At 52.7% G+C, this 24,201-nt stretch overlaps 2 protein-coding genes and 1 long non-coding RNA gene across 7 annotated transcripts in view; all 3 read right to left on the bottom strand.

The window, feature by feature from the left end:
- The window catches only part of KCNQ4 (potassium voltage-gated channel subfamily Q member 4), a 56,720-nt gene extending 53,538 nt beyond the window's left edge, over positions 1-3,182 (bottom strand). For all 3 annotated transcript variants that reach the window (XM_059919929.1, XM_059919930.1, XM_059919931.1), the window contains exon 1: positions 2,869-3,182. In XM_059919929.1, coding sequence (XP_059775912.1) covers positions 2,869-3,182 — 314 coding nt within the window. The remainder of the gene's footprint in view (positions 1-2,868) is intronic.
- A 6,148-nt stretch (positions 3,183-9,330) lies between these two features.
- LOC132349281 (uncharacterized) lies at positions 9,331-14,182 on the bottom strand. The gene is made up of 3 exons (XR_009497637.1): positions 13,945-14,182; positions 12,136-12,182; positions 9,331-9,683 (listed from the first exon to the last, which is right to left on the bottom strand). It is a non-coding gene; the product is annotated as an uncharacterized LOC132349281 (long non-coding RNA).
- An 893-nt stretch (positions 14,183-15,075) lies between these two features.
- NFYC (nuclear transcription factor Y subunit gamma) overlaps positions 15,076-24,201 on the bottom strand; it is a 62,943-nt gene continuing 53,817 nt past the window's right edge. For 2 of the 3 annotated variants that reach the window (XM_059919913.1, XM_059919922.1), the window contains exons 7-10: positions 23,058-23,216; positions 19,777-19,884; positions 17,245-17,304; positions 15,076-16,287 (exon numbers count right to left, since the gene is read on the bottom strand). In XM_059919913.1, the coding sequence (XP_059775896.1) occupies positions 15,856-16,287; positions 17,245-17,304; positions 19,777-19,884; positions 23,058-23,216 (759 nt within the window). In that variant the 3' untranslated portion in view covers positions 15,076-15,855. The remainder of the gene's footprint in view (positions 16,288-17,244; positions 17,305-19,776; positions 19,885-23,057; positions 23,217-24,201) is intronic. The other variant, XM_059919928.1, reaches the window with a different exon arrangement.

Below are 24,201 nucleotides of genomic sequence, written 5' to 3'. Positions count from 1 at the left end.
ACCTCGGGGCCAGAGAAGGTGCAGGTTCTGGGTGGGGCTCAGAGGGACATGGCTGGCAGGTGTGAGGGAGGTGTCCCCTGGGGTGAATGGACCCGGCTCACCTCAATTCCCTCCTTGCTGAGTCCTTCTCTGGCAGGCTTTTCTGCTGGGGCTCCTCCCACCAGGGCCTGAGTCTCTGGGAAGGGGGTCCTAGCTACCTATGCACACTGGACTCCCCTCGCTTGGACTGCCTGTGAGAGTCACTGGGGATGGGGGAAGGATTTGACCAAAAGTGCAATAATCAGGCTAGAAGTCCAACAGCAGGAAGCACGTCCTGGCTCGCCCAAGACCCTGCAGTGAGTGACTGCAAAGCCCCACATCTGGAGCTCCTCAAGAACAGGAGAGGCCTCCTGTGCGGCCCCCTCCCCCAGGCCCAATAATAACACCAACCCCTCACACTCCCACAGGCTCTTGCAGCTCACCAAGTTCTTTCCCACCCATTAACTCGTCCAAGAGGGAGGTCCGCAAGGCTGGGGTTTCTACCCACTTTGATGGCCTAGAGATCTAAAGCTCAGAGAGGCGCAGTGATCAACCCAAGATCGCACAGCATGCAAGAGGTGGGGTTCCTGACACCTCAGCCCACTCTGACCTCTAAGATGAATGACCAGTTCCCCGAGATCCCCAAATGTCTGGACGTTTTCGTGCCACATTTCCTCTCCCAGAGCTCCTGAGAGATGCCTCAGCCCTGGGCTCCTGGGGACAAGTGGTCAGAACAACCATGTCCCTGGCCAGGGCATTTCTGGCATCCAGAAAGGGCAGGATGTGGGGCAAAGGTACTAGCGGATTTAGCTCCTGGAGAGGAAGGAGAGGCCCCTCCAGAGGAGGTGAACACAGTGCTGACCAGAGGACACAAGGCGAGTCCTTCACCCTCATATGGGCTGAGAGGCCAGGCCCGGGGACTGAGGACCTCCACCTCAGAGCTCTATTGCTTCCCCAGGCCCAGCCTTGCCTCGGAAAAGTCATCTCCCAAGAGGAGCCCGCGGAGGATGCAGCTGCTCCCTGTGAAGTGTCTCAGCCTCCGTGGGCACCCAGGCTGCAGGGTGGGCAAGGGCGCCTCAACGCAGCGGCTCTTAATTAGCAGTCCCCTGCCCCTCATCCCCAACTCCACCGTCCCTGCTACCCCAGCAGAGAACCCGCAGCACTCCAGCAGCCCTCTCTGCAGCGAAAAAGATTCATCCAGGCCCTGCCAATGGGCATTGGGGGTTGGGCTACTCCTAACCATTGACCCTGACCCTAAGTGTGACCTCACGTCCAGAGCGATCTCAACTCTCTGCCCCCGCCACCCCCGGCCCACCACAGGAGGTCTCTGCACCGAATCGTGGCTGCTACCTTCAGGAGCATACAGGCTGAAAGAGTTCCCTTCCGCTACCCTCCCTGTGGTCAGGGGGCTCCTTTGCCAGCATTTTCCTCCCCTCCGCTCTGAAATTCTGTGGGCCAGCTAGGATGGGGCAGAGGCAGGCAAGCAGGCAGCAGAGGGTCAGGCAGGAAGACAGACCAAAAGACAGGTGGAAACAGACAAGTAGAAGAGTGAGATTCAGGTGGACAGGTGGATAGACAGATGGACAGACAGGCACACAGATAACTGGACAGGCCAACAGAGGGATGGAAACAGACAAGCAGAAAGACTGTTGGATAGCTGGAGAGATGAAGAGACAGGACAACTCACACACAGGCAGAAACTCACTCCAGCAGAGGGACAGCCAGACAGGCAGAAGGACTGTGGGACAGTCAGGTGGACAGGCAAGGGGACCACCCAGGAGACCCCAAGACCAGAGGGCCCTCTCTGGGGGCAGCAATAAGGGATTAATATCAGCACATTTCCCAGGGACGAGAGGTCTCTCTCTCGGGCACCTTCGAGCGTCCGAGAGCCAGGCCCAGCCCTTCAACTGATATCTGCGGGGCCTCTCATGTTCCCGGCTGGGCCAGGCCGTCCCCCAAGACTGAGCTCTGAGCTGCCAAAATTCGCTCTTTACATCCAAGAAGGGTCAGTGTTTTTGAAAGTTGTAGGAGCCTGGTGAGGGGGAGGAGGGGGCCCGCAGCGTGAGTGTTTCCAAACCTACTCCTCTCCTCTTTCTTTTCCCCCAGGGTGCCCAGAGCCAGGCCTGGTGCAGCGGCCAGCAAGCTGGGCAGGCTAGCTGGCCGAGCGGCAGGGCCCACTGCTGCCGCTGGGAAGTTGAGGGTGGAGGGGAAGACTGAGTGAAGACTCAAAATCAGACAGCACACGCCAGTGTCAGAACTCTGGTGGCTCAAGGGGACCCCCAAACACCTATAATTGGGGACCAGCCCTCGGCTGGGGTGGAGGTCGTCCCTGGAGAGGGACATCTCCGAAGGGAGTCCAGGGGGGAGGCCACTGTAGCTACAGAACTGGGGAGAAGGTGACAGTGTGCGGGGGCCAAAGGGCCCTCTGTGTCTGGGACACAGGGAGACAGAAGTGAGGAAGAGAAAAAGGGAGCCGCACTTTAGTGGCTCCCGATTGGAGAGAGATGGGGGACAAGAAGCTGGACGTGGGGCGTTCCTGGGACAGAGAAGCAGGGGTTGGAGATCAGGATGGAAATCAGGAGTTGAGGTGGGGGAGGTCAGAAGCCAGGTCAAGCAGGGGTCAGGACTTGGAGAGAGGGGGGATTAGGGTCAGGCTCGGGGGGAGGGGGTGGATCGGAAATCGGGTTCAGGCCTGGGGGCAGAGCGATGAGGGTCGGCCGACTCGGGGACTGGTGGGCAGGAGGCGGAGCCAAGGCGGGGCAGCCGTCCCCCGGGACCCCAGGCTCCGGCAGGGGCCGCGCGGGGCGGCAGCGCGAGGGCACGGTCGGGGGCACGGGGTAGCAAACTCACATGAAGACGTGGTAGACGAAGGCCCAGCCGCGGGGTCGCTCCAGCACGTTGTAGACCCAGTTCTGCAGGCGGCGGTAGCGCCTGTGCGCGGCTGAGGAGCGCTGGCCGCAGGCGGAGCCCGAGCCCGAGCCCGGCCCTGGGAGGGGCGCGCCCGGCGGCAGGGGGCTGCCCAGGAGGCCCAGGCGGCGCGGGGAGCCGCCCCCGCCCGCCTCGCCCCGCTCGCTCTGCACCGCCGTGAGCGCCACCAGCTCGGCGCGGGGGGCGTCCGCGGGCGGGGGGGCCAGGCCGAGGAGGCGCGGGGGGGCCTCGGCCATGGGCGGCGCCGGGCGGGGGGGGCCGGGGCCCGGGTCCGGTCCGGGGCGGGGGCGCGCGAGGGGCGCTCAGCGGCGCATGGCTCGGACCCAGGGCCGGCGGGGCGGCCCGAGGCGGGCGCGGTCGGCGGGGGCTAGGGGCCGGGCTGGGGCCGCTCCGGGGCCGGGGGCGGGCGCTCAGAGCCGGGGGGCCGCCGGAGCCCGCGCTGACCGCCCGCTTCCCCGGCGACTGGGGCGGCTCTTTCCGACTCCAACTCTCTTATTACGCGCTCCATGCCGCTCGCCTTTCCACCTGCCGCCGGCGCGCCGCTCACATGTCAGCCTCCCCCGCCCCGCCCCTCCCCCGCCGCCCCCTCCCGCCCCGCGGCCGCCTTCCCAAATCGGGAGGGAGCGAGCGAGCCGGCGAGGCCGGGCGGAGGGAGGGGACGTGCGGAGAGGCGGCGGGAGGGCGCCCCCGCCGCGCGGGCCGCCGAGTCGGGGCGGGGACCGGACCGCATGGCGGCGGCCCCCGGCTGGTGCGAGCGGAGCGCCGGGCTGCGCGGGGCTGCGTGGACCCGAAGGCCGGGCTGGGGGCGGGATGCCTCATGTGCGGTTGTGGCGAGTGGGGCGAGGAGTCGTGGCCGCCGTCGCGGATGGGACCCGGGTCCCGCAGAGTTTAAGTGTGAGTGGATGCAGAAGTGCCTGCTGTGTGGGCGCAGTGGGTGGCTGTGATGGTGAGATTGAGTGAGGAGGTGCGGTGTGGATGGGCGTGCAGGGTCCGGGCCGCTGGCGGTGGCGGCGTCAGCGAGGTGTGCCCCGTCGGGCCGTGCCCCGTGCGCGTGGGGCGGGGTGCGCTCGTGCCTGAAAGGCCTGTGTGTGTAGCACAGTGGGCCTCAGGTGTGTCTGCTCTTCCGCCCACCCCACCCCCGCCTCTGAGCGTCCTTTCTTCAGGATGAGGGAAGAGCCCCCGCTTAGGCCACTCTGCCCCAAAGAAGAGTCTCCTCTGATCAGAGGGGCCTGCTCCGCACCAGCCCAGTCTGAAGCGCTCCCTTGCCTCGCTTCCAGGGCAGGGCAGGGTTCAGGGCACACAGGTGTTGGGAAGTGAGCTCTGAACCAGCGCGGAGGCCAGGCAGCCTCCTCCCCAAAGGCTCACAGAATCACACCCAAAAGCGGCGGGACATTCCCCCACGGCACTCCCTCTCCAGCCGGAAAGTTCCTGGTGCCTGACCTACTCTCTCTAGCTTTGGGGAAGGCCTTTCGTTCCCTTTAGCCCTGTTGGCCCAGCACACGGTGGTCATTTGGGTTTCCCGATCCTCCTTCCTTCGTCCCCTGACGAAAGCTTCGGCCACACCAGCAGCTCCCTCCGCAGGCCCTGCCCCAGGGTGAAGCGCTTCCGCAGCAAACTCTTCCCGGTTCCTCCGGGAGGATCTCGGGGGACGGAGCCGAGCGGGAGGGGCGGGGGACGGGGTGGGAAGGCGAGCTCGATTCTCAGCTGTCAGCAAAGGCAGCATTGATCTGCTGAGCGCCAGTGGGGGAGGGAAGGAGGCAGAGCTGCCGGCGTGCTGGGAGGGGGCTGCAGGGACCTGGGGGACCCCAAACTGGGCTTGACAGCCGTTTACACCCCTACCCCAACAGTGACCCTTTTCCCTCTGCGTAGCAGAGGCTGCCTTTGGGGTCCGACCTGAATCCCTCTGGCTGCTCCTGGCTCCAGGTGTGCCCAGGGCCAGAGCCCGGTGCCCCTGGGCAGTTTATGCCCCTTCCTCACTGGTAGCTGGGAAAGGGTTCTGGACCCCAGGGCCCAGCTATGGGTGCACTGCCCCGGCTGTGTTAACCCATCGTCTCCCCATGAGCTGAAGCTAGCACTCCCTAGATAGGCAGCACTGCCCTCCCAGACGCTATGGGACTGCCTGACTGGGCTTCCTCAGTCAGGGGTCCTGGGGGGTGGACTAGGGTCTGGGGACTTGAAATGGTGGGAGGGAAAGCAGTTGTAAGGGATCTGGGGGGTGTTTCTTGGGGGTCTTTTTGAGGCTCTTCTTATGTGCAGAAATGGCACTTGAACACAGGTTGCCCTTTATCAACACCCAGAATATCTGAAACTGGGTCTGTTCTGGGAAAGATGATCATCAAGCTCAGCATCACCCCTGGATGCCACGCCTCTCTTCCCATTTAGGGGACTGCAAAAGTCCCTTCCTCTCCTTGTGAGGAGCCCTCACTGCGAGAAGAGGGTCTTTCATCATCTTTCCCAACTCCAGCTCCGGATGAGCCCCTCAAAGGCAGCAAGAGGAAGAAAGAGACTGTGGCTGCAGCTAGAGGGAGGGAAGTTAGATCTCAGGAGGGAGTTTCATGGGGCACAGAGGCCCGTTTCTCCTGTAGGTGTATGTGTAATGGGACAGGCCCACCACTTTTTAAAGTGGGGAGTTGTGGGAGTTCCCTGGTGGCCTAGTGGTTAGGATTTTGGGTTTTCACTGCCGTGGCCCGGGTTCAGTCCCCGGTCAGGGAACTGAGATCCCACAAGCTGCGCGGTGCGGCCAAAAATAAATAAATTAATAAAGTGGAGAGTCATGGAACTCTTCCTAAGGGGTGGGGGGATGGGGGGATGGTTCTAGGAGGATGTAAGCAAAGTTAGGTTGGTGTGTGTATGTGTGTGCATGGGAAGGTGGAGGAGGCAGAGGAGAAAGTCCAGTTCCAGAGGACAGGTGGCCACTCTGAGGGTCACCCGGCGGCTTTCCTGCCCTGTCCGGATTCCCGGGACATGAGCATGACCGGGAGGAAGGCCTTTCCCCACAGCAGCCTTTAGTGACTAAGACACTTTTCTGAGCACACAGCTGTCTCAGGCTCTCTCCCTGCTGGGGGGTGGGGGGGGGCGTGGAGCTGTGGTTTCCCACCCTCCTCCTTCCCTCTCTCCCACCTGTTCCCTTCACCCCACCCTCAGCAGCTTCCTTCCCACACACCCCCACCAGCCGCCACACCTCTCCCAGGTAACACTGCCAAAAAAACATCCCGCTCTGCCCTGACTCACTCACTCTGTCCCACCTGGGCAAGTCCATTCCTGGCTCTGGGCTTCAGTTTCCCCATCTGCCCATAAGGAGGGGGTGGGGCTCCAAGATCTTCTGTAATTCATCACTGTCACTTTCATCCATCAATGAAGCAAGTATTGATTGAGAGGAAGAGTGGGGAGGGAGAGAGCTCCCATTTGCTGAGCACCAACCGAGGCTCAGAGACATGTGGGGACTCACCTAAGGATACACAGCCAGTATCCAGAACTGCCTGTGACCTGTCCTCTCCCCTGGCTGGCACCTACCCACTGTGCACTGGGTCCTGGGATCAGTACTGAGGGGAACCATAGATGGCCCCATCTTTGTTCTCTAGGACTTATTCCTGCCAGGGTTGGAGACTCCTAGGTCTGAAAGGGTTGAGGTCTAGAAGTGGTGGGGACCTTGCGGCCAGGTTCAAGCCTGTCATTGACGGCCTGCCAATGTGACTTCAGGTCAACCAAGGATGCAGATTCCTTTCTTGGAGTGGGAAAGGGGTTTTAAGTCAGTGGTTTTCAGACTTTATTAGCAATGGAATCCTTTGTACAGACAGAATCTTAAGGTAGCACCCCAATATGTAAAGAGCATTCAAGCAGAGGTGTTCTGGTTGAATTGAGGTGAGGAGGTCAAGGTTCCACCCACCAGACCTCCCCCTCCTTTCTCTCCACACCCCAGAAACTGTTTTGGTTTTCTTTCTTTTTTTTTTAAAAATTAATTAATTATTTATTTTTGGCTGTGTTGGGTCTTCATTGCTGCGCGCTGGCTTTCTCTAGTTGCGGCGAGCTGGGGCTACTCTTTGCTGCGGTGCACAGGCTTCTCATTGCAGTGGCTTCTCTTGTTGCAGAGCACAGGCTCTAGGCATGCGGGCTTCAGTAGTTGTGTCACGCGGGCTCAGTAGTTGTGGCTCGCGGGCCCTAGAGCGCAGGCTCAGTAGTTGTGGCGCACGGGCTTAGTTGCTCTGCGGCATGTGGGATCTTCCCGGACCAGGGCTCGAACCCATGTCCCCTGCATTGGCAGGCGGATTCTTTTTTTTTTTTTTATAAATTTATTTATTTATTTATTTTTGGCTGTGTTGGGTCTTCGTTTCTGTGCGAGGGCTTTCTCTAGGTGCGGCGAGCGGGGGCCACTCTTCATCGCGGTGCACAGGCCTTTCACTGTCGCAGCCCCTCTTGTTGCGGAGCACAGGCTTCAGACGCGCAGGCTCAGTAGTTGAGACTCACGGGCCTAGTTGCTCCGCGGCATGTGGGATCTTCCCAGACCAGGGCTCGAACCCGTGTCCCCTGCATTGGCAGGCGGATTCTCAACCACTGCACTACCAGGGAAGCCCGGCAGGCGGATTCTTAACCACTGCGCCACCAGGGAAGCCCCTGTTTGGGTTTTCTTATAGCTCTGAGTGTTGCTAGAAGTCAGATGAGGGAAAGTCTCCACTGGCAATGGCAGAGGAAGCTTTCTTGGGCACAGGAGTAGGGAGGACTTGGAGAGGTGCAGAGAAGTGCAGCCAATAATGCCTGCAGCTACCATGAATGAGGCCCAGAGCCTCGTGTAGGATGCCTTAACTGCATCTTCTGTTTCAGCATCCCAACAGCCCTCTGAGGTAATTCTATTCACACCCCCATTTTACAGACGAGAAGGCTGAGACTCAGTGAAGAAACTTCCCTAGTGTAGCTCTTTACCCCTGTGCTATAGTGAATGTGTGTGTGTGTGTGTGTGTGTGTGTGTAGGTGGGGTGTGGGGATGGGGAGGATGTTACAGAACATCGGGGAGGAAAAACAAGTTTGACAAGGGGGACAGAAGGGACCTTGAATGCTGTGCTGAGGGTCCAGTTCGGCCTGATAGGAAACAGGGAGACTGGCCAGGGCTGAGACTGAGCATGCCACAGAGGCTCGGGCTCTGTAGGAGACAGCTCAGGACAGGAAGAGTTGGAGGTGCCAGTACCCAGGGAGGTCGGCAGTTGGGGGGCGGGGACAGAAAGATCACTGAACAACAGGTTATGTCTGGGCTTCCTGGCTCTACCTTTGGACTAGTTGGTGACCTTGGTCACTCCACCTCTGCCCCAAATTCCCTGGCTATCGGGAGGACTAAATGCAGTAATACATGAAAAGGTCACGACCGTGCAGGGAGCTGTACAAAGGTGAACCATCTTATGGTTGATCTTATCACCCTTCAGGTGTGTGTTCGGATGGGGCTGGGAGATGCTGTGAGAATTCCCTAGTCCTAGCACCTCTTCTCCTTGTGGGAAGTCTTCCTAGCAGGAGGGGATTGGAATGGAGGGTTCTCATGGGTGTCGGCATCATGTGCATTATTTGCCTCCAGAGATCCACCTCCACTGAGAGCAGGAGGAAATATGAGAGAAAGATCGAACCTGCTTCATTTTCCCAATGAGGCCAGAGAGGACAAGAGACTGAGGCCACCTGGCAGGTAGAGGTGCTAGAGGGGCCCAAGGAGTTTCTCCCCCCTATCTGGGTGTGCCACTGAGCTGTCCCTAGCCCAGCCCCTGCTAGCCTTCTGGGCCAGTCAGCTCAGAGCCACAGAAAGCGGAGGGAGCAGTGTCGCTGAGCTCAGTGAAAGTGAACCCCCATTGATCTTCAGGGCTGGAGGGGGGCCCACAAGGAGGAGACACTGAGGGAGAAGGAGGTGTGGAAATGAAGGTCAAAGCCATCCCTTCTTGCACTGCTTCTCCTCTGCCTTCAGGACTCTTCCTCTATGACCCCAACTCCTGGAAGACCATGTAGAAGACAACACTACTGCAGCTCTGCTGGCAGGCTCCACGTTCTCAGTGAGAGCCACTGGGACAGTGGAGTTCCTTGGAAAGTGAGGAGGAAGGCCTTTTCTGAGTTGCTGAGAGTACAGTGGGAAAAAGCTTCCCTTCTCTCTGGTCCCATGATCAGAGAAACCTGGAGGAGGGTTCAGGGAGGGAGAGGACGTGAGTAGGAGGGATGGCAGATTGAGTGTCAGGGAAGGGGGCTCTGAAAAGGGATGAGACTTGGTAAGGGACATAGAGGTTCAGAAAGGAGAATGGGGGCTCAGAAGGGAGGCTAGGGGCTCAATGACAGGGATAGGAGGCCCAGAGAGCAGGACTGCCAGGTCAAACTTTTTTTTAAAAATAAATTTACTTATTTATTTATTTATTGCTGCGTTGGGTCTTTGTTGCTGTGCGCGGGCTTTCTCTAGTTGTGGAGAGCGGGGGCTACTCTTCGTTGCAGTGCATGGGCTTCTCATTGCGGTGGCTTCTCTTGTTGCAGAGCACGGGCTTTAGGCACGCGGGCTTCAGTAGTTGTGGCACACGGGCTCAGTAGTTGTGGCTCAGAGGCTCTAAAGCGCAGGCTCAGTAGTTGTGGTGCACGGGCTTAGTTGCTCCGCAGCATGTGGGATCTTCCCCGACCAGGGCTCGAACCCGTGTCCCTTCCACTGGCTGGCGGATTCCTAACCACCGCACCACCAGGGAAGCCCTGCCAGGTCAAACTTGATTGAACACCTATTAAAGTCCCTCCTCCTTAAAATAGTAGATACACAATATAAATGCTGGATAATTAAAAACATAAACAAAAACACGTATCCAAGTTCAAAGCCAAGAATGAGAAATCGCTAAGGGCCAGAAATGAGAGGGAATTCCGGTGGTGAGCAGGAGTTGCAGCTGTACCTCTGAGGAGGGATTCAGCATTCCAGCGGGGTGGGAAGTACACTTGCAGACCCCCCTAGTGGCAAGGGCTGTGGTAGGCTCCCTGCTTAAAGCTGGGCCTGGTTAAGTGCTGCCTGCCATAAACAGGACTAAAATATCTGCCTGCTAGCTGCCTGGTCCTGGCTTTGGGTAGAAAAAGTACCCATATGATTAGGACACCTTAAGCCCATTCACATGGAATGCGGTCTCAGAATCTGATATTCACGACATATAAAAATCCCAAAAGACACTTATATAAGAGCTAGTTTGGGGCTGGTGCTTTTCTACAAGGCTTGGGCAGATACAGCTGAGAAATTGCCCCAAAGGGTGGCCTCCATATCCCAGGGTACAGTCAGGAAAATGTGCTGAAACTAACTATCTCAAGGATAAACTTCACAACATATAAGAAATACAATATTTTAAGAGGCACCTCTCTCATGGAAGAATTCATATTTAAAGATCTAGAGATAATGGAGCAATCTGAAAGGAAGTTTTAGTTAAAATCTTCAAGAAGATAAAGGAAGGAATAACATCTATAGAACAAAAACAGAAAGATATCAAACAGAAACATGTAACAGATATGAACAGAACTATCTAGAAATTTTGGAAATAAAAATCAACGTCACTGACATTTAAAAAAAAAATCAATAGATGGGTTAGTAAATACAGCTGAAGAGAGAATAAGTTAATTAGAAGCTATAACTGAGGAAATCCTCCAGAATGAAGCATAGAACAATAAAACAGTTAAACATATGAAAGAAAAGAGACAAAGAAGATTGAATGAGAAACTCCAGCATACATATTATTACTTCCAGAAAAAGATACTGGAAAGAGTGACTAAGCTCTTTCCAGAAATAAGACATGAATTTCTAGATTTAAAAGGCACCCCCCCAAAAAAAAAAAAAAAAAAGGCCCACAGATTGCCTAGTAAGATAGCTTTAAAAACAAATCAAAACTACATCTAGACACCTTGTAGCCAAAGTGTAGAATAACAAGAATAATGAGGAAATTTAAAAGCCACCAGAAAGAAAAAATAGCTTATCTACAAAGGTCCAATAATTGAATTGACAGTAAGCATCTGATCAGCAACAACAGATGCCAAAAGACAATGGAATAGTATCTTCAGAGTGCTGAAGGCAAATAATTGTGAACCTAGAATCCCACACATTGCCAAACTGTCATTTAAATAAAGGGCAAAATAAAGACATTTTGACACATTCAATATCTTAGAAAGCTTCTGTCACACGGACCTTCGCTGAAAGAGAGAGGAACAAGGGCTTGGGAGCTGGAGAGGTGATGTGGCTCAGGGCTGCGGAGGGAGACTGGGCTCTGTTTTGGACCTGTCTTCAGCACCAGCCAGCCTGAGGAGCTCAGCCCAGCCTGTCTCAGCCGCGGCCCAGCTCAGGTTCTCCCCTCCTGAGTGCCAGCCTTGCTGTCCTCTTATCCCCTCATGGTAGTGGCCCAGCACCCAAGCTGGGGAGTACCACTGGCAGTCTGGCTCAGAGGCCTCCTTGAGGAGGCCAGGCCCAAGTTTCTCATGTGACCAGGTTTTGCCTGGCCCTCTACCATGGGGCCCTCTCCTCCTGGGAGGTCAGTGAGCAATGGGACAAAAGCTAGGTCCCTATGCAGGAGTTGGGGGGCGAGGACTTTCATTCTCTGTAGGAAAAGAATCACTATCAGAGGGGACGAGACCAGTGGGGCTGAGCTGCCTGGGACAGGAGACTTCTTGGAGCATCTGGCTCCACTCAACCAGCTGGTGCCCTTGGGTAATTTCTTAACCTCTTTGAGCCTCAGTTTCTCACTAATGAGCAGGATACCTACCTAATGAGGATGTGAAGATGAAATGAGATAATCCATCTAGCTTTAGATGTATTTTCCTACACAGAAATTTCTTAAAAGAATAATCTCCATCGAATACCCCTGCCTAGCATATCATCAGTGCTCAGTAGAAAACTGTTCCCAACAAAAAAGTGACAGTGAGAGCCAATGAGCAGGGGTAGGAATGTGTGCAGTGTTGGAGGCCCCATCTTCAGGGAAGAGTTCGTGTTTGTTAATTCACTCATCAGTTACTGTCATTCTCTTGGTGCCAGGCCCTGAGCTGGGCTCTGGAAGCATGGAGATGACCCTGAACTGGAGGACCATCGGTGAGTAAGACAGCCAAAACCAGAAAGTTCTAACAGACTGTTCAGAGCCTAACTGGTCTTGTGTTTGTTGTCTATCTCTCCCCTCCCCACTCCCACCTCTCCCCCTGCCCCCAACCCAATATAAGCTCCATGATAGCACAAACCTTATCTGGCTTGTTTTCAGCTGTCTTCACAATGTCCAGAACAATGTCTGAAACACAGAAAGTGCCAAAGAAACATTTGTTGAACGACTGTGTATATGAGCACTAATAATAGAGGCTGTAGAAGTTGCTGCGAGAGCATCAAAGAAGTCTTCGCTAACTCTGTCCTAGGAGTTAGAAGTTTCTCAGCAAGGGCCATTTAAACTGGGCCTTGATGTATGTATAGGAGATCAATAAGTGGAAAAGGAAGTAAAAGGACATCCAGGCGTTGGGGCCAGTTGAAAACAAGGAGGTGAGTTCAGGGACCAGTGAGTAATTGAGTGTGACAGGAATGTAGAGTGCAGGGGGGAGGAAGAGTGGAAAGACACAAAGCTGGGGAGATAAGAAGGGCTGTCAAAAAGTCTCCTTATTAAAATCTAACCACCTACCCTGATGTAATACTCTGGAGAGGATAGTGTTTCCAGCCCTCGCTGTTGCCCCAGGAAGTCCCCTCCCTTCAAAAGTTAAGGGTCTTATCAGGAAAGGGGTTAAAGGTCTAGTACCCACTGAGAAAGGGGACAGTCATACCCCATAGTTCCTAGAGTTGTCTGAAGTTGGGGTAAGGGTGGGACAGGGCACCTCCCAGATTTGGGCGAGTGCTACATGCTGCCCCCTTGTGGCCTCAGCAGAATTAAGCAGTAAGGAGGCTGGCCAGGTGGTCTGTTCATAATCCCAAGGGCCTCCAGCCCCCAGCATCGCCTTCTGGGAAAGTTATCCCAACCACCAGCTGTCCACAGACCAGACCTAATTGCTCTATTTATTCCACATATACTCAAGGCTGGGCCAGCGGGTTTGGGGAGGCAGAGCGAAAGGAGACAGTTCATATTTATAAAGCCCTGTCTCTCTCTCTCTCTCTCACACACACACACACACACACACCACCTTTGGCCAGAAAGCAACTATGTATGCACAGGGGGTCAGGAGACCAATGTTTTGGTTTCAGCTCTACCCCTATTCATGGAGTGACCTTGGGCAAGTCACTGCACTTCACTGGGCCTCCTATGTCTCCATCTGTAACACAGGGATCACCATCCCTCTTCCTGTCTCCCCTTGCAGGGTCATTGTGAAGATCACTGGGAGGACAGATGCTGCAAGTGCTAGGAAAAATGTTTAAGAGTGCTCCGGATGTAAGGGGATCGTGCTGGGTATTAGATAGGGGCTCTCTTGGGCAGCACCAAAGTGTTTGTTTACACCTGCATGGGCCCTGCTGGCGGGGAAATTTAAAGGGAACGTGCTCAGTAAGGCAACTGATCAAAACATCTCCAAAATAAGAATGGAAGTCTGTAGGAAAATGGGGACCCACTGAGTGGTCTGAAATTTCAATTATGCTTGGGTTTTCAGGAATGGGTGGAAGAGCAGCAAGATGGGACTGTGCAGTGACCTCAATATGAGAGGTTAGCCAGGAAATGAAAAGAGCTGAGCTTCTGCCTTTTCCGAGCCCAGCCTCCCTTCTGGGTGCTTCTCATTCACAAGTGCTCTCTTGAATCCTCTCCACGTGGGGCTGGGCACGTGCTGTCGGTGAATTACCTGCAGGTCTCACTGAGACATGTTTGGGTATCGGACAGTGGGAAAGGCCAGATGATCCCCTTCAGAGAAAAGTCCAGGGCTAGAATGAAGGGGGCAGACCTGACTTCTCATGGTGACAGTATCACCTGCTTCATCTACCTTGACGACACTGGAGGGGTACCAGGTATCCAAAACCTTACAGCTAGGAAAGTCTTTGCTTTTGCTAAAGAATGTTACCTTTCTTTCTTTTAGATGTGAATCTCTTACCTGGCCCCATCTCTCTTTTTGCTTTGGTGGTCAGGAAGCTCAGGATCAAACGTGAAACCTAATTTTAAGAACTCTGTAGGTCTTTGCAGCCAGAATATTTGTTCTTGTTTTCGATGATCCTGATTTCCTATTCAACAGTATTCTTCCTAATTCTCATCTGTCATATTTTTTCACTGTGTATGTTTTCAACGCAAGCCGTCTTATTTTTTCTTGTGGAGTAAGGTAAGGTACACTTAGGTAAGTAACTGAAAATGAAACAGATGAGACAGATGTCCAAGTGCTTACCATGGTTAACAGTGGGGGATATTCGGTGAGGGAATTATGAGAGCATCAGGGTCAGACTTGAAATAACTGAATATTAAAGCCTCTTCCCTATCTCTGCCTCACACTGTAAGAGAGTCCCAAAAAGAAGGGAGCTGCCTAAGGTTCTATGACATATTACTGACTGAGAAGAAATCAGTACTTTTCCTGGCAGCCAGTTCTCTGCTCTTCCCATGACAACAGGCCTCATTCTGGCTGTAAATGGCATGGTGAAGGGAAGAAAGACGGCTCACCACTGGCCTCTATGGCCAACAGAGGCCATGAAGAAGTGGAATGCTCCTTCTGTTCTCCCTACTTTCAAGCCCTGGCTGTAGAACCCTTCTGGCCTGCTGGCTGACAAGGGGCTTGGGCTACCTTCCATGGCAGATGCCATCCATGCCTTTGGTAATGGGCATGGTCACAGCAGGCAGCTCAGAGTGCCAGCCTGTGCCGAGACAGGAGTAGAGGGATGTACTTCAGTCCTTGCTTAAGGACAGAGAAAGCTTTCTCCATGAGAGACGCTCTCTTCACCCTCAGCCAAGAAGGACACAGGCTGAATCTGGCCCATGTGTCAGACGTAGTCCAGGAAATAAGGCAGGCAGGCAACTCTGAGCAGCAAACATTCTGATGAAGTTCCTTTTTTAAATCAGCTGAAGATCTCAATTTGAATCAGACATGCAGCTCAAGTTCCCTTAGCTTTGGACATCCCCCCTCCTCACAAAGGTGTCCCCCTCCTTCTCAGACACCCAACCTGAGGGCAGACAAACCTTTCCAAGCCTTTCCCAAGCAAAGTGGTCCCATGAATGTCCCCACAGAAACCCAGACTCCAAATTATCTAAAATGAGATTTATTGCATTTCATGCAGTTTGAAGTCCATGCAGCAAAGGAGACTAGCACAATTTTTAATGCATTTAAAAATAAAATAAAATTAAAACTGGGGGGTGGGGGGCAAATGCACAAAAGTCCTAGTCTCCTTGAGTCCCTGGAAGAGAAGGGTTTGGGAATGAAACCATCCACTCCCCATGGCAAATAAGTCTCTTAAATGCATGGAATGTTTCCATGGCCTCTGATGCAAATCCACAGAGCTCTGGGGCAAGAGCAGGGACGCGGGGAGAGGAGCACTAGTGAAAATGAAGCTATACACGGTCACCTAATTTTACCTGAGGGCAGAACAAGGTGGTAAATCCTGGGGCAGCAGCTGTTCTAAGAGTCAGGAGATTACATACACCCTTGAGGAGATCTGCTCCTAAAAGAAGTGGCAGTAAGAACCAAAAAAAGAAAAACAAAAGAAATATTTCTTCAACCACACGCTTCAAGAAAATGCCATAAATATGTTATTTAATATTTTCATTTCATAGCATTGGACACACAGCTCAACATATTGAAATATTGATTCCGTGGAGAAAAAAATGGGAAAAAGGAAATAAAAAATATTGCATCTTTCTGTTGGAGAATCTCGGCCCCCAGGCGTCGGGCGTAGTGCACCAGTGTCCTAGCCTGCAGGAGGCGCTGAGGTCGGCAGGGTCCTCTGGGGAGGGAGGCTGTGCCCATTGCCCGGGGCTGTATGGCAAAAATTGTGTTGGGTGTCCTTGGCCTTGCCAGCTCAGGCCCTCAGTCGCCGGTCACCTGGGGGGCCTGCCCGTCGGAGGGCTGGTTGGCTGACTGGATGAACATGGGTTGGGCGAGATCCTGGCCAGCAGGCATGGTGACTTGCTGGATCTGGTAGAGCTGCTGCGAGGGGTGGAGAGGAGAGAGTGAGGTCACCCCTGGGAGAGGGGCATGCAGCTCCCTATGGGCCTCGAGTTGGTTGGGGGCCCCAGATACCTCAACCACCACCCATTGCAAGGCGTCAGAGGGAGGAGGGGAAGTGGAGCTCTGCTGCGGTTGGGAGCAGCAGACACAGGAGGCACCAGCCCGGTGTGAGGGGGTATGTGTGGTGGGCGGGGAAGAGGTGCAGGGAGTTGCATTTCCTGTGGCTTTCACTTCTCTGGGCTCTGCCTCTCCCGTTAGCTCAGAGCCTCGAGCTTGCTGCACGCTGTTCCTCTGTGACAAACACAAGCAATTCGAACCACTGTACCAGCAGCTTGGAAGTCAGCATTTCCCCAACTCAGTAATCCTCACTGGCAGGGGCAGTAGGGATTACCCCCTCTCCTCTTTTCCTCAGAATATCTGGCTCAGGCTGAGGCTACACTGAATCTCCATCTCCTGCATGGGCCCTGATGGGGAGGCAGGTCACCTGGGATTAAACGCTTACTACAGCGAAGACCCGCGAAGATGCTTACGTAGCCACTACGGAAGGTTAGGGCCAACTGGACATGATTTCTCAGGTGTTTCCAAAAGAAACCAAAAGCTAAGACCCCCTGCCACAGCAGCCCTGGCACGTGAGCCTGGCATCTGGTGCTGGCAGAAGCCAGAGTTGGGTCCTGATGCCAGCTCCTCTCCCTTCTGGGCAGCAGAGAACATAGGCTTAGGCATGTCATCCTATCATGTCCTCAGGGGTCTCTGGGAAGATAGTGCGAAGGGAAGGGGGGCAGGAAAAGGGAAGATCCCTTCCTCACGAGTTTAGAATTACTGAATTCCAGGCACCTAGAGAGCTTGAGAGGTCACATGTTCTCTGCATTTCAACTAATCCATGCGATTAAAAAGAGCATGGCTTAGAGAAAAACTATTCTTAAAGAAAGGAAACAGGAGACCTGCATGCTAGTCCTGGTTCTGCAATGAACAGCTAAGCAAGCACAGACAAGGCACTTCCCACCTCCAGGGCTCAGTTCACTCATCTGTAAAACGGGGACTGGGGCTACCTAATGTCTAGGATTATCGTCAACTCCCACCAAGTCTATAAGTCTAGAGGATAGGCAAGACTGTTGTTTTAACAATTTCTGTCCACTCACTGTTAACAGATGATGGGACAGCTGCCCTAGCCATGCAAACCCACAGATGTCCCCCGCTACCCTGTCACAGCTCCTCACCCTCTGCTCCTGCCTAGGCCGGGTGTCCTACCTGTCCGTCCGTGAACTGGCTGAACTGCTGCTGTCCTTGCTGGACCTCTGTCTGTGTGATCTGTAGGAACCAAGACGGCAAAGCAGGCAGATCAGCTGCAGGGTCTGGTCCACCAGCCCACCAGCCCACCAGCCCACCAGCCAGGAGAGGGTCGTGAAGATCAAATGGACAATGCACATAAAGTGCCCAGAATGAGGCCGGGCACAGAACAGGGGCTTGATGAGCAGCAGGAAAACAAGGGTCCCTCCCCACCCCCTAGCCCAGACAGCTACTCAGCGTTGGCACCACACAGAGGACCCCGGAGCATGCAATATACAACTTCTGCAACCATCTCTCTTAATGTCCACCTAACCACCCCCGCCCCACCGAAACCAGCCCCTTACTAAAAAAGTCTTTCTGGGGCCTGAGGCTCTAGTCAAACAAAAACACCTAGCTCCTAGGTACTGATAGGACAGGGCATAACATTTATGGTTTAGGCAGAAACCCGAAGAGTCTGTCTTTCAACCAGTGAAGGCAGATTGCAAAACACTGGGCAACGTGGTGAGTGGTCCCTTTCATTCTTGGAAGGTGGGCTCCAAACCAAACCCGTATCACCCAGATTATCTGACTGGAATATGAAACACCCTGGCGAGCAAGTGGCCTTGGCCCTGGAAGCCCTTGTGGCAAACCTATGAAGTACTTTTTCCGAGAGAGGCCACGTGCAACCCTCTGGGCCAAGGCAGGGGGAGGGGGGGTAAGGAAAACATTTATCACATGTACTTAAAATCTTATGTGGGCATTTTAAATACATTTTAAAGGAAATTTACGGACACGGAGAACTGCATCATATAATGCCAGTTGCTGCAGACAGCTTGGTAGACTAGAAAGAAGACTGAAGAATGTTTGTGTGCGTGTATGTTATCTATGGAACATTTGACTAGCTAATGTTTTCTGTGTACCTTCTCCTGGAATCATCACAGCCACCCTGCAAGGTAAGGACTGTCTTCTCGAGTGTCCTCACTATGGCCAAAAACAACCCATCGGGCCTACCCATGAGGCTATGAGGAAAACAAGGGGACAGGTATGAAAGGGCTTCATGAGCGTTTCTTACTAGTGTTCTTTGTTTTGGGTCTTTCTCCTCCCACCTGCTTGAGGGCAGGAGCTAAGTTTTGTCTATCTCCCAGTGCAAAGTAAGTATTGAAGAAATATCTGCAGAATAAATGAATGATCCTGAGACAAATGGAAAATATTCGTCATAGATGAGAAGGTTTTAACTGTGCCCTGTGGCCAGCAGGATTGTCCTTCACATCAGTTGAGAGGAGTTTCATTCACCTTTAAATTCCATTTACATGTTAACATTCATTCAACATTCATTCAACGAACATTTACTGAGCACCTACGAAATGCCACGTTGTTATAATTACAATCTGTTGTTACATAGACTCTGTCCTCAGGCACCCTCTTCTTGCTTCACTCCTTCCTCTCTATACAGCCAACTTTCCCCACTTTCTGGCTTTAGTTCCTGGTCTCAAAACTGACCTCTGGGGAACCAAGAACTCTTCCTTCTCATTTCCTCCCACCCTGTGCCACAGAAAGTTTCTGGATCCCAGGCTAGAATCTTACAAGTTTAAAAAAAAAAAAGAGGGGTACACTAAAGGGTGGGACCAATCTTGAGATCTGATTCCATGCCAGTGATCCCCAGGAAATTAGGGAAAAGCCCAAATCCTTATGCAAGCCAAGGAATGGGTTTAGAGTGGGCCTTTAAAGATCCCAGAGACTATATGGAACTCAGAAACCCTGCTTTTGGCTCATTCCTCATATTTTCCCAAATGACATCTTTGGAGACCTGCTCTACAAACTCAGCTCTGTCACCACTGTCAATAGATACATCACCAGAAATGCAATTGGGCCAGACGAGTCCAGCTCTTTAACGATTGCTTCTTTTTTTGGGTCTGAGGCAAAAGAATTGATTAACAATGCCTCCCCTTGTCCAGCATCCCCTGTCCCCTGCAAATAATACCCACATCCCCCAATCCCCAAGCCCAGGGAGGCAGCCCCCTCAGCACCTGTGGCTCAGCCTTCAATATCTCAGGGCATGAGAGGAGATGAGGAGGGCAGTCTCTGGTTACGGGTGCATGAGAAGGTAGAAGTAAAAACCTAAGTAGCTTTCCAAAGGGCACAGGAGGTGCCAGATCACAACAGTCATCCAGGTTTAAAGATGGAAACTCAGCCTGACGATGAGGCAGTCTGTCAGAAGGCTTCCTCCAGTCAGACCTGCGCACACACACATTGGGCTTTCTTCAAGTATCCTTGAGGCTTCCCCTGCCTTGAGTTTCCTTGTCGCTCAAGAGCACGATGGTAAGAGACACACTTTGAATCCAATCCTCTGATAAACCCCATCTGTCCCTTGGGGTGCAGAACAGATGTGCAGGGGGTGGAGGCGGCTCTTGCTGAAGGATGGGGTGGCGAGAGAGTTGTGTGCTGAGCACTCCTTTGTCAGAAGCCAGCTCCTGCTGGTTCCCAACTCAAGCCCTGAATCTCTGCAGCACATACCTGTTGAGCATTGGTGGCAAGCGTCTGGATCTGTCCCTGCACAACTTGGGTGCCTGATACAGGCTGGGCTAAGCGAATATACTGCAGCTGGCCGGCATTCAGCTGCACCTAGGCAGGGTCAGAGACAAACAAACCACCGGAGACTGAATGCAACCTCAAACAAGCAAACTTTCCATGACAAGAAATGGTGACTGTCCCCTACCCGTCCCCACCCTGACCCCTCCAAAAAGGCCGACCCTGAAAAGTTCCTTTTTAACAGAAACCCAAACAAGCAAAACCATAATATCCCTACCCCGTAAGTCATACAACACAAAAGAGAATATGTTCCTTGAATGGACTTGGGGAAAAATTCCCAGAGGACCTTGTCATACATGCGAGGACAGCATGGCTGGACCCTCAACATTCACTGGCTCTTAGCTATTTGCTCACAGTTTATGTTAAGATTTGATGCCAAAAGCTGTCTGACATTATCGGAACGCTTATACCTTAAGTGTGGGGCCTTTCTCCCCTCCGTCTCCACCCTTCCCCACCCCTGTTCCCGGGACGGCTGATCTAATACTGAGAAGAGCCCCAGAGTCTGCCAGGAGCCTAAAGCAGATGGCCATCACCCCGCACCACAGCCCCTAGAACTGCCCAGCCCCATGCTGCACATCTTGGAAGAGAAAGCTGGCCCGCTTTACTATCTCTGTCCCCAAGAGCCAGGACCAATAGGGGTCTGTGGGACTTTTAGGATCCTTGGTGTTCAGCACTAGCTTCTGGCCAAATACGTCCCAAAGGGAAGCTGAATCAATAAACCTTTCACATAAAACCCCATCATGGGAAACCAAAGCTACAAAAATGCCCTTAAAAGGCCCTCATGCTTAAGATTAAGTCTCAGATAATACAATAATACCACATGCTGCATTTAATTGTGTGCTAAAAGCCTTAACTCAGGCTCTTAATGCTACAGCGTACCATGAAAGCATTAGTGCTTCGAGCATGGGGACGAGGAGAGGACCAAGGCAGCTACAACGTGAGAGGAACTGTGGCTCAGCAGAGAAAACAGTCAGCAAAGGAGGACTACGGACAGTCACACTCAGGATGTGGGGAATGAAAGCGGCTCCAGGAGGACCAGCAGATTTGGTCTCTCTCTATCTGGAGGCCCAGACATCACCCTCCCTGGCTGCCTAGCCTGATTTTCTTGTAAGGGTGAGCCTCTTGAGGGTAACAGGCAAGTCATGCCTCTTTGTCCTGGAGCAAATTTTCCCCTTGCCTTCAAGAGCTAACCTCATTGCAGGGGCTTTTACTTCTGTGAGGAAAATGCTGACAGGATGAAGCTTCTGCATGCAGTGTTAAATCAAACTGCTTCTCTGAAACTTCAGACTCAATGCGGATTTGAACCATGAAGAAAAGACTAACACTGAAGTTCCTGGTAGAACATTCCAGAATTGTCCACTTAAGGCAAGATGGAGGGACACAAAATCTAAACCCGTTAATAATCTGGTTCAAAGGAGACAGGGCAAGGTATTGTGACCTGTAGTCATTTCTCTCCTGAGAACACGCCAAGAGGAGCTGCTGGGAAGTTGTGATGCCAAGCCTAAACTCCCCACTACATCCCACAATGCGGCTTCCAGGCAACATTAAGTTGCTTATGGGGAGGAAGACAGCTGGGTGGAGGCTTGGGAAACCTCATCCACCAAGACTGATGGTGGCTGGTCCCAGGAGTCACCAGAACTCCTGCCAAGGAACATGGGATGAAAGACCGAAGCCTCATCCCAGGAGTGGGGGAAGGTATACTGCTGGCCATAGGGATTTCACATTTCCCAGCTGGGAAGAGCTCTTTTGCAGAAACTCAAATGTGACTGAAAAGCTGTGAGCCAAACAGTTCCAAGCAGTTCTTAGAAGCAAGCTCTTCTTTCAGGCTTGGGTTTAGGTACTGGTGATGCTCTGCCCTTCAGTCCTCTGCCACAAGGGTAGGCCTGGGGACCCTCACACCTTTTTAAAATTACAGAGCAAAGAAGCCTACCCCCTGGACTTTCAAAAGAGGAGCAAAACTTCCTTCCTAAAGGTCATCACTAATACAAGCACTCTGGTGAGTTTAGGAATGCAGACTCCTGCAGAAGGTATACAGTGAAGACCAGCTCCTAAATTCTGCAACAAGTCTTCTGTGCCCCAGAGGCTTTAAAAGACTCAAGTTAAAGTTACTACAAAGTGTGAACTCTTCTCTGGCTTAGCTGAACTTGTTTTGGTGCCCTCACATGCAAAAATGAGAACCATTTATGAGAGAAGTCATGGGCTGGTGGCTGCAAGGAATCTGGAATTGATGGGGGTGGGGTGGGGCGCGTGTGTGTGGCGCCACCACCCCCAGCCCCACCCCGTGCGGGAAGGAAAGGGAGGGGGGAAAGGGAGATGGAGCGGGGGGGTCGGGGGAGGGGGGCGGGGAGAGAGAGACAGACAGAGATGAAAAGGAAAGAGATAAACAGAGGGATGCACACACTCCCCTTTCCTAAGCTTTCTCCTGGCCTATTACTCTGTTAAGAAGAACAGTCCCCAAAACAGGGTTGAGGATACTTTCTGAACTTTCTTCAAAGAGTAAGTGGTTAACCAAGTCCAAGTGAGTTTCTGTATCTGCCTACATTTCATTTACAATAGGAAGGGCAAGGGGCAGGAACAGGCCTGCTCCATGTCACTCATTTTCCACATTTTTTTGTGGCAAATTGACCAATGAATAGATGGCAAGTGTTAAGATAAGGACCTTTTTTTTTTTTTCCACCAAAGAACAAGTACAAGCGAAAAAGCCAACAAATCTAAGAAATGAAATCCCTCAAGGCACACAGGAAGTAGCAGTCCACAGTGAAGGAATGGATAAGTTAAATGAAAGCCAAAAATACACTTTGCTGCAGCCTCCACTGGGAACTGACTCATGAATATGCAACAAGTGTATTTATGGCCTTCTCTATACACCTCCCTCTTATTCTCTGCAAATCAAAACACAGGACTAGGACTGCCTCACAGGGCCTTTGGGCCTTGGCACAGAATAGTGGTTACAATGATTTCTCTGCGTAGGCGGAGTGAGGGGAAATGGAGAGGAGCTGCCCCATCGTGGTGAGCCTGAACCTGGATTAAAGGAAAGCAGGGCGTATACGCTGAAGCAAGTTGTGGTCTGGGGTAATGGGAATATAGGTTTATAACAAAGTGTGTGTATGTGTGTGTGTGTGTGTGTGTGTGTAAAATCTTTAACTATTTCCTGTTATACTGCTGAGCACAGTGCCACGCAGACCTTAAGGCAGGGCAGGACTTACCGGGATCTGCTGGATCTCTCCTGTGTTCGTAATGATCTGCTGCATCACCTGCATGGTCTGTCCAGTGCCACTCTGGGCCTGCTGGGCTTGACCTTGCGGCTGGGCCTGGACAATCTGCACCTGCTGACCTTCTCCAACCTGCATGGTCACGGGTGTGGTCTGGAAGGAAGAGTCATGAGAAAGCTGACTGAGCTCCAGCCCAGAGCCATTAGGCCTACCAAGGGGTTAATAACGAGCAGTTAAGCAGGAGCAAACCCCTCCATGAATGCCTGACCTCATCGCAACACTAACAATACTCAACCTACAGAATCCCTTGGGCTTAGAGCACTGTTAAAGTCACTCTCCAAAATAAAAGACAGGAAGGCCAAACGGATTTTTAGACTCAGAGTACAGAATATTTGCCTCGGCCCCAAATACCTCTATGCTTCAAATGTTGCAACTCTTCACAGCCCCTTCAATGATAGAAAGGCACATACGGTACAAGAGAATCAAAAGCAACCACGATAATTTGCCTGAGACATGGCTGAAGTCAAGTCTGGAGCAGGTGAGTTTAGAGGGCAAACTAAATGGAAAGTGGGGTCAGTATGGGTTGACTAAGCTCAGGACCCTGGGCTCCTTCTCACTGGAAGAAACATAAAGGGCACACTGGCTTTCATCCCCATTCAAGCAGCAGAGCGACTCCAGCCCACTCTGGCCAGCCGGCTGCTCTGGATCACAACACTGCTTCCCACGGGGGAGGCAAACACCCTTAAGACCTGGACACTGTTAAGACCTGGACCTTAACTGACGCTACCCGTAAGAAACGGAATTTAATAAAGCCAGAATTTTAACTTTCTAGAAACAGGAATCGCAGATTTAAGGAATTTCTGTCTAATGTATATGAAGATTCTGTGTTTCACACATACTTAGAGGACTGCCCAATGAAACTTGCTCCTTTGAGAGACAGCAGATTCAAACTGTCAAAAGGATCAGTCATTTCTTTAGATCTCAAAACTTTAGCCCTAGATGTGACCTTTACAGATCCCAGGATACCTTGTTCATCTGGTGGTGGTGCTAGTGGAGCCTTTTAACCACACCTGCACCCCAACCCGTCACTTTGGATATGATTTCTCTCCACTCTGAATTAAGAATCACCTCTTAAGAC

This window comes from Balaenoptera ricei, chromosome 1, assembly GCF_028023285.1.
Source record: "Balaenoptera ricei isolate mBalRic1 chromosome 1, mBalRic1.hap2, whole genome shotgun sequence".
NCBI classification, from domain to species: Eukaryota; Metazoa; Chordata; class Mammalia; order Artiodactyla; family Balaenopteridae; genus Balaenoptera; species Balaenoptera ricei.
Note: the sequence above shows the minus strand (reverse complement) of the source record. Positions and strands in the feature narration are given on the sequence as shown.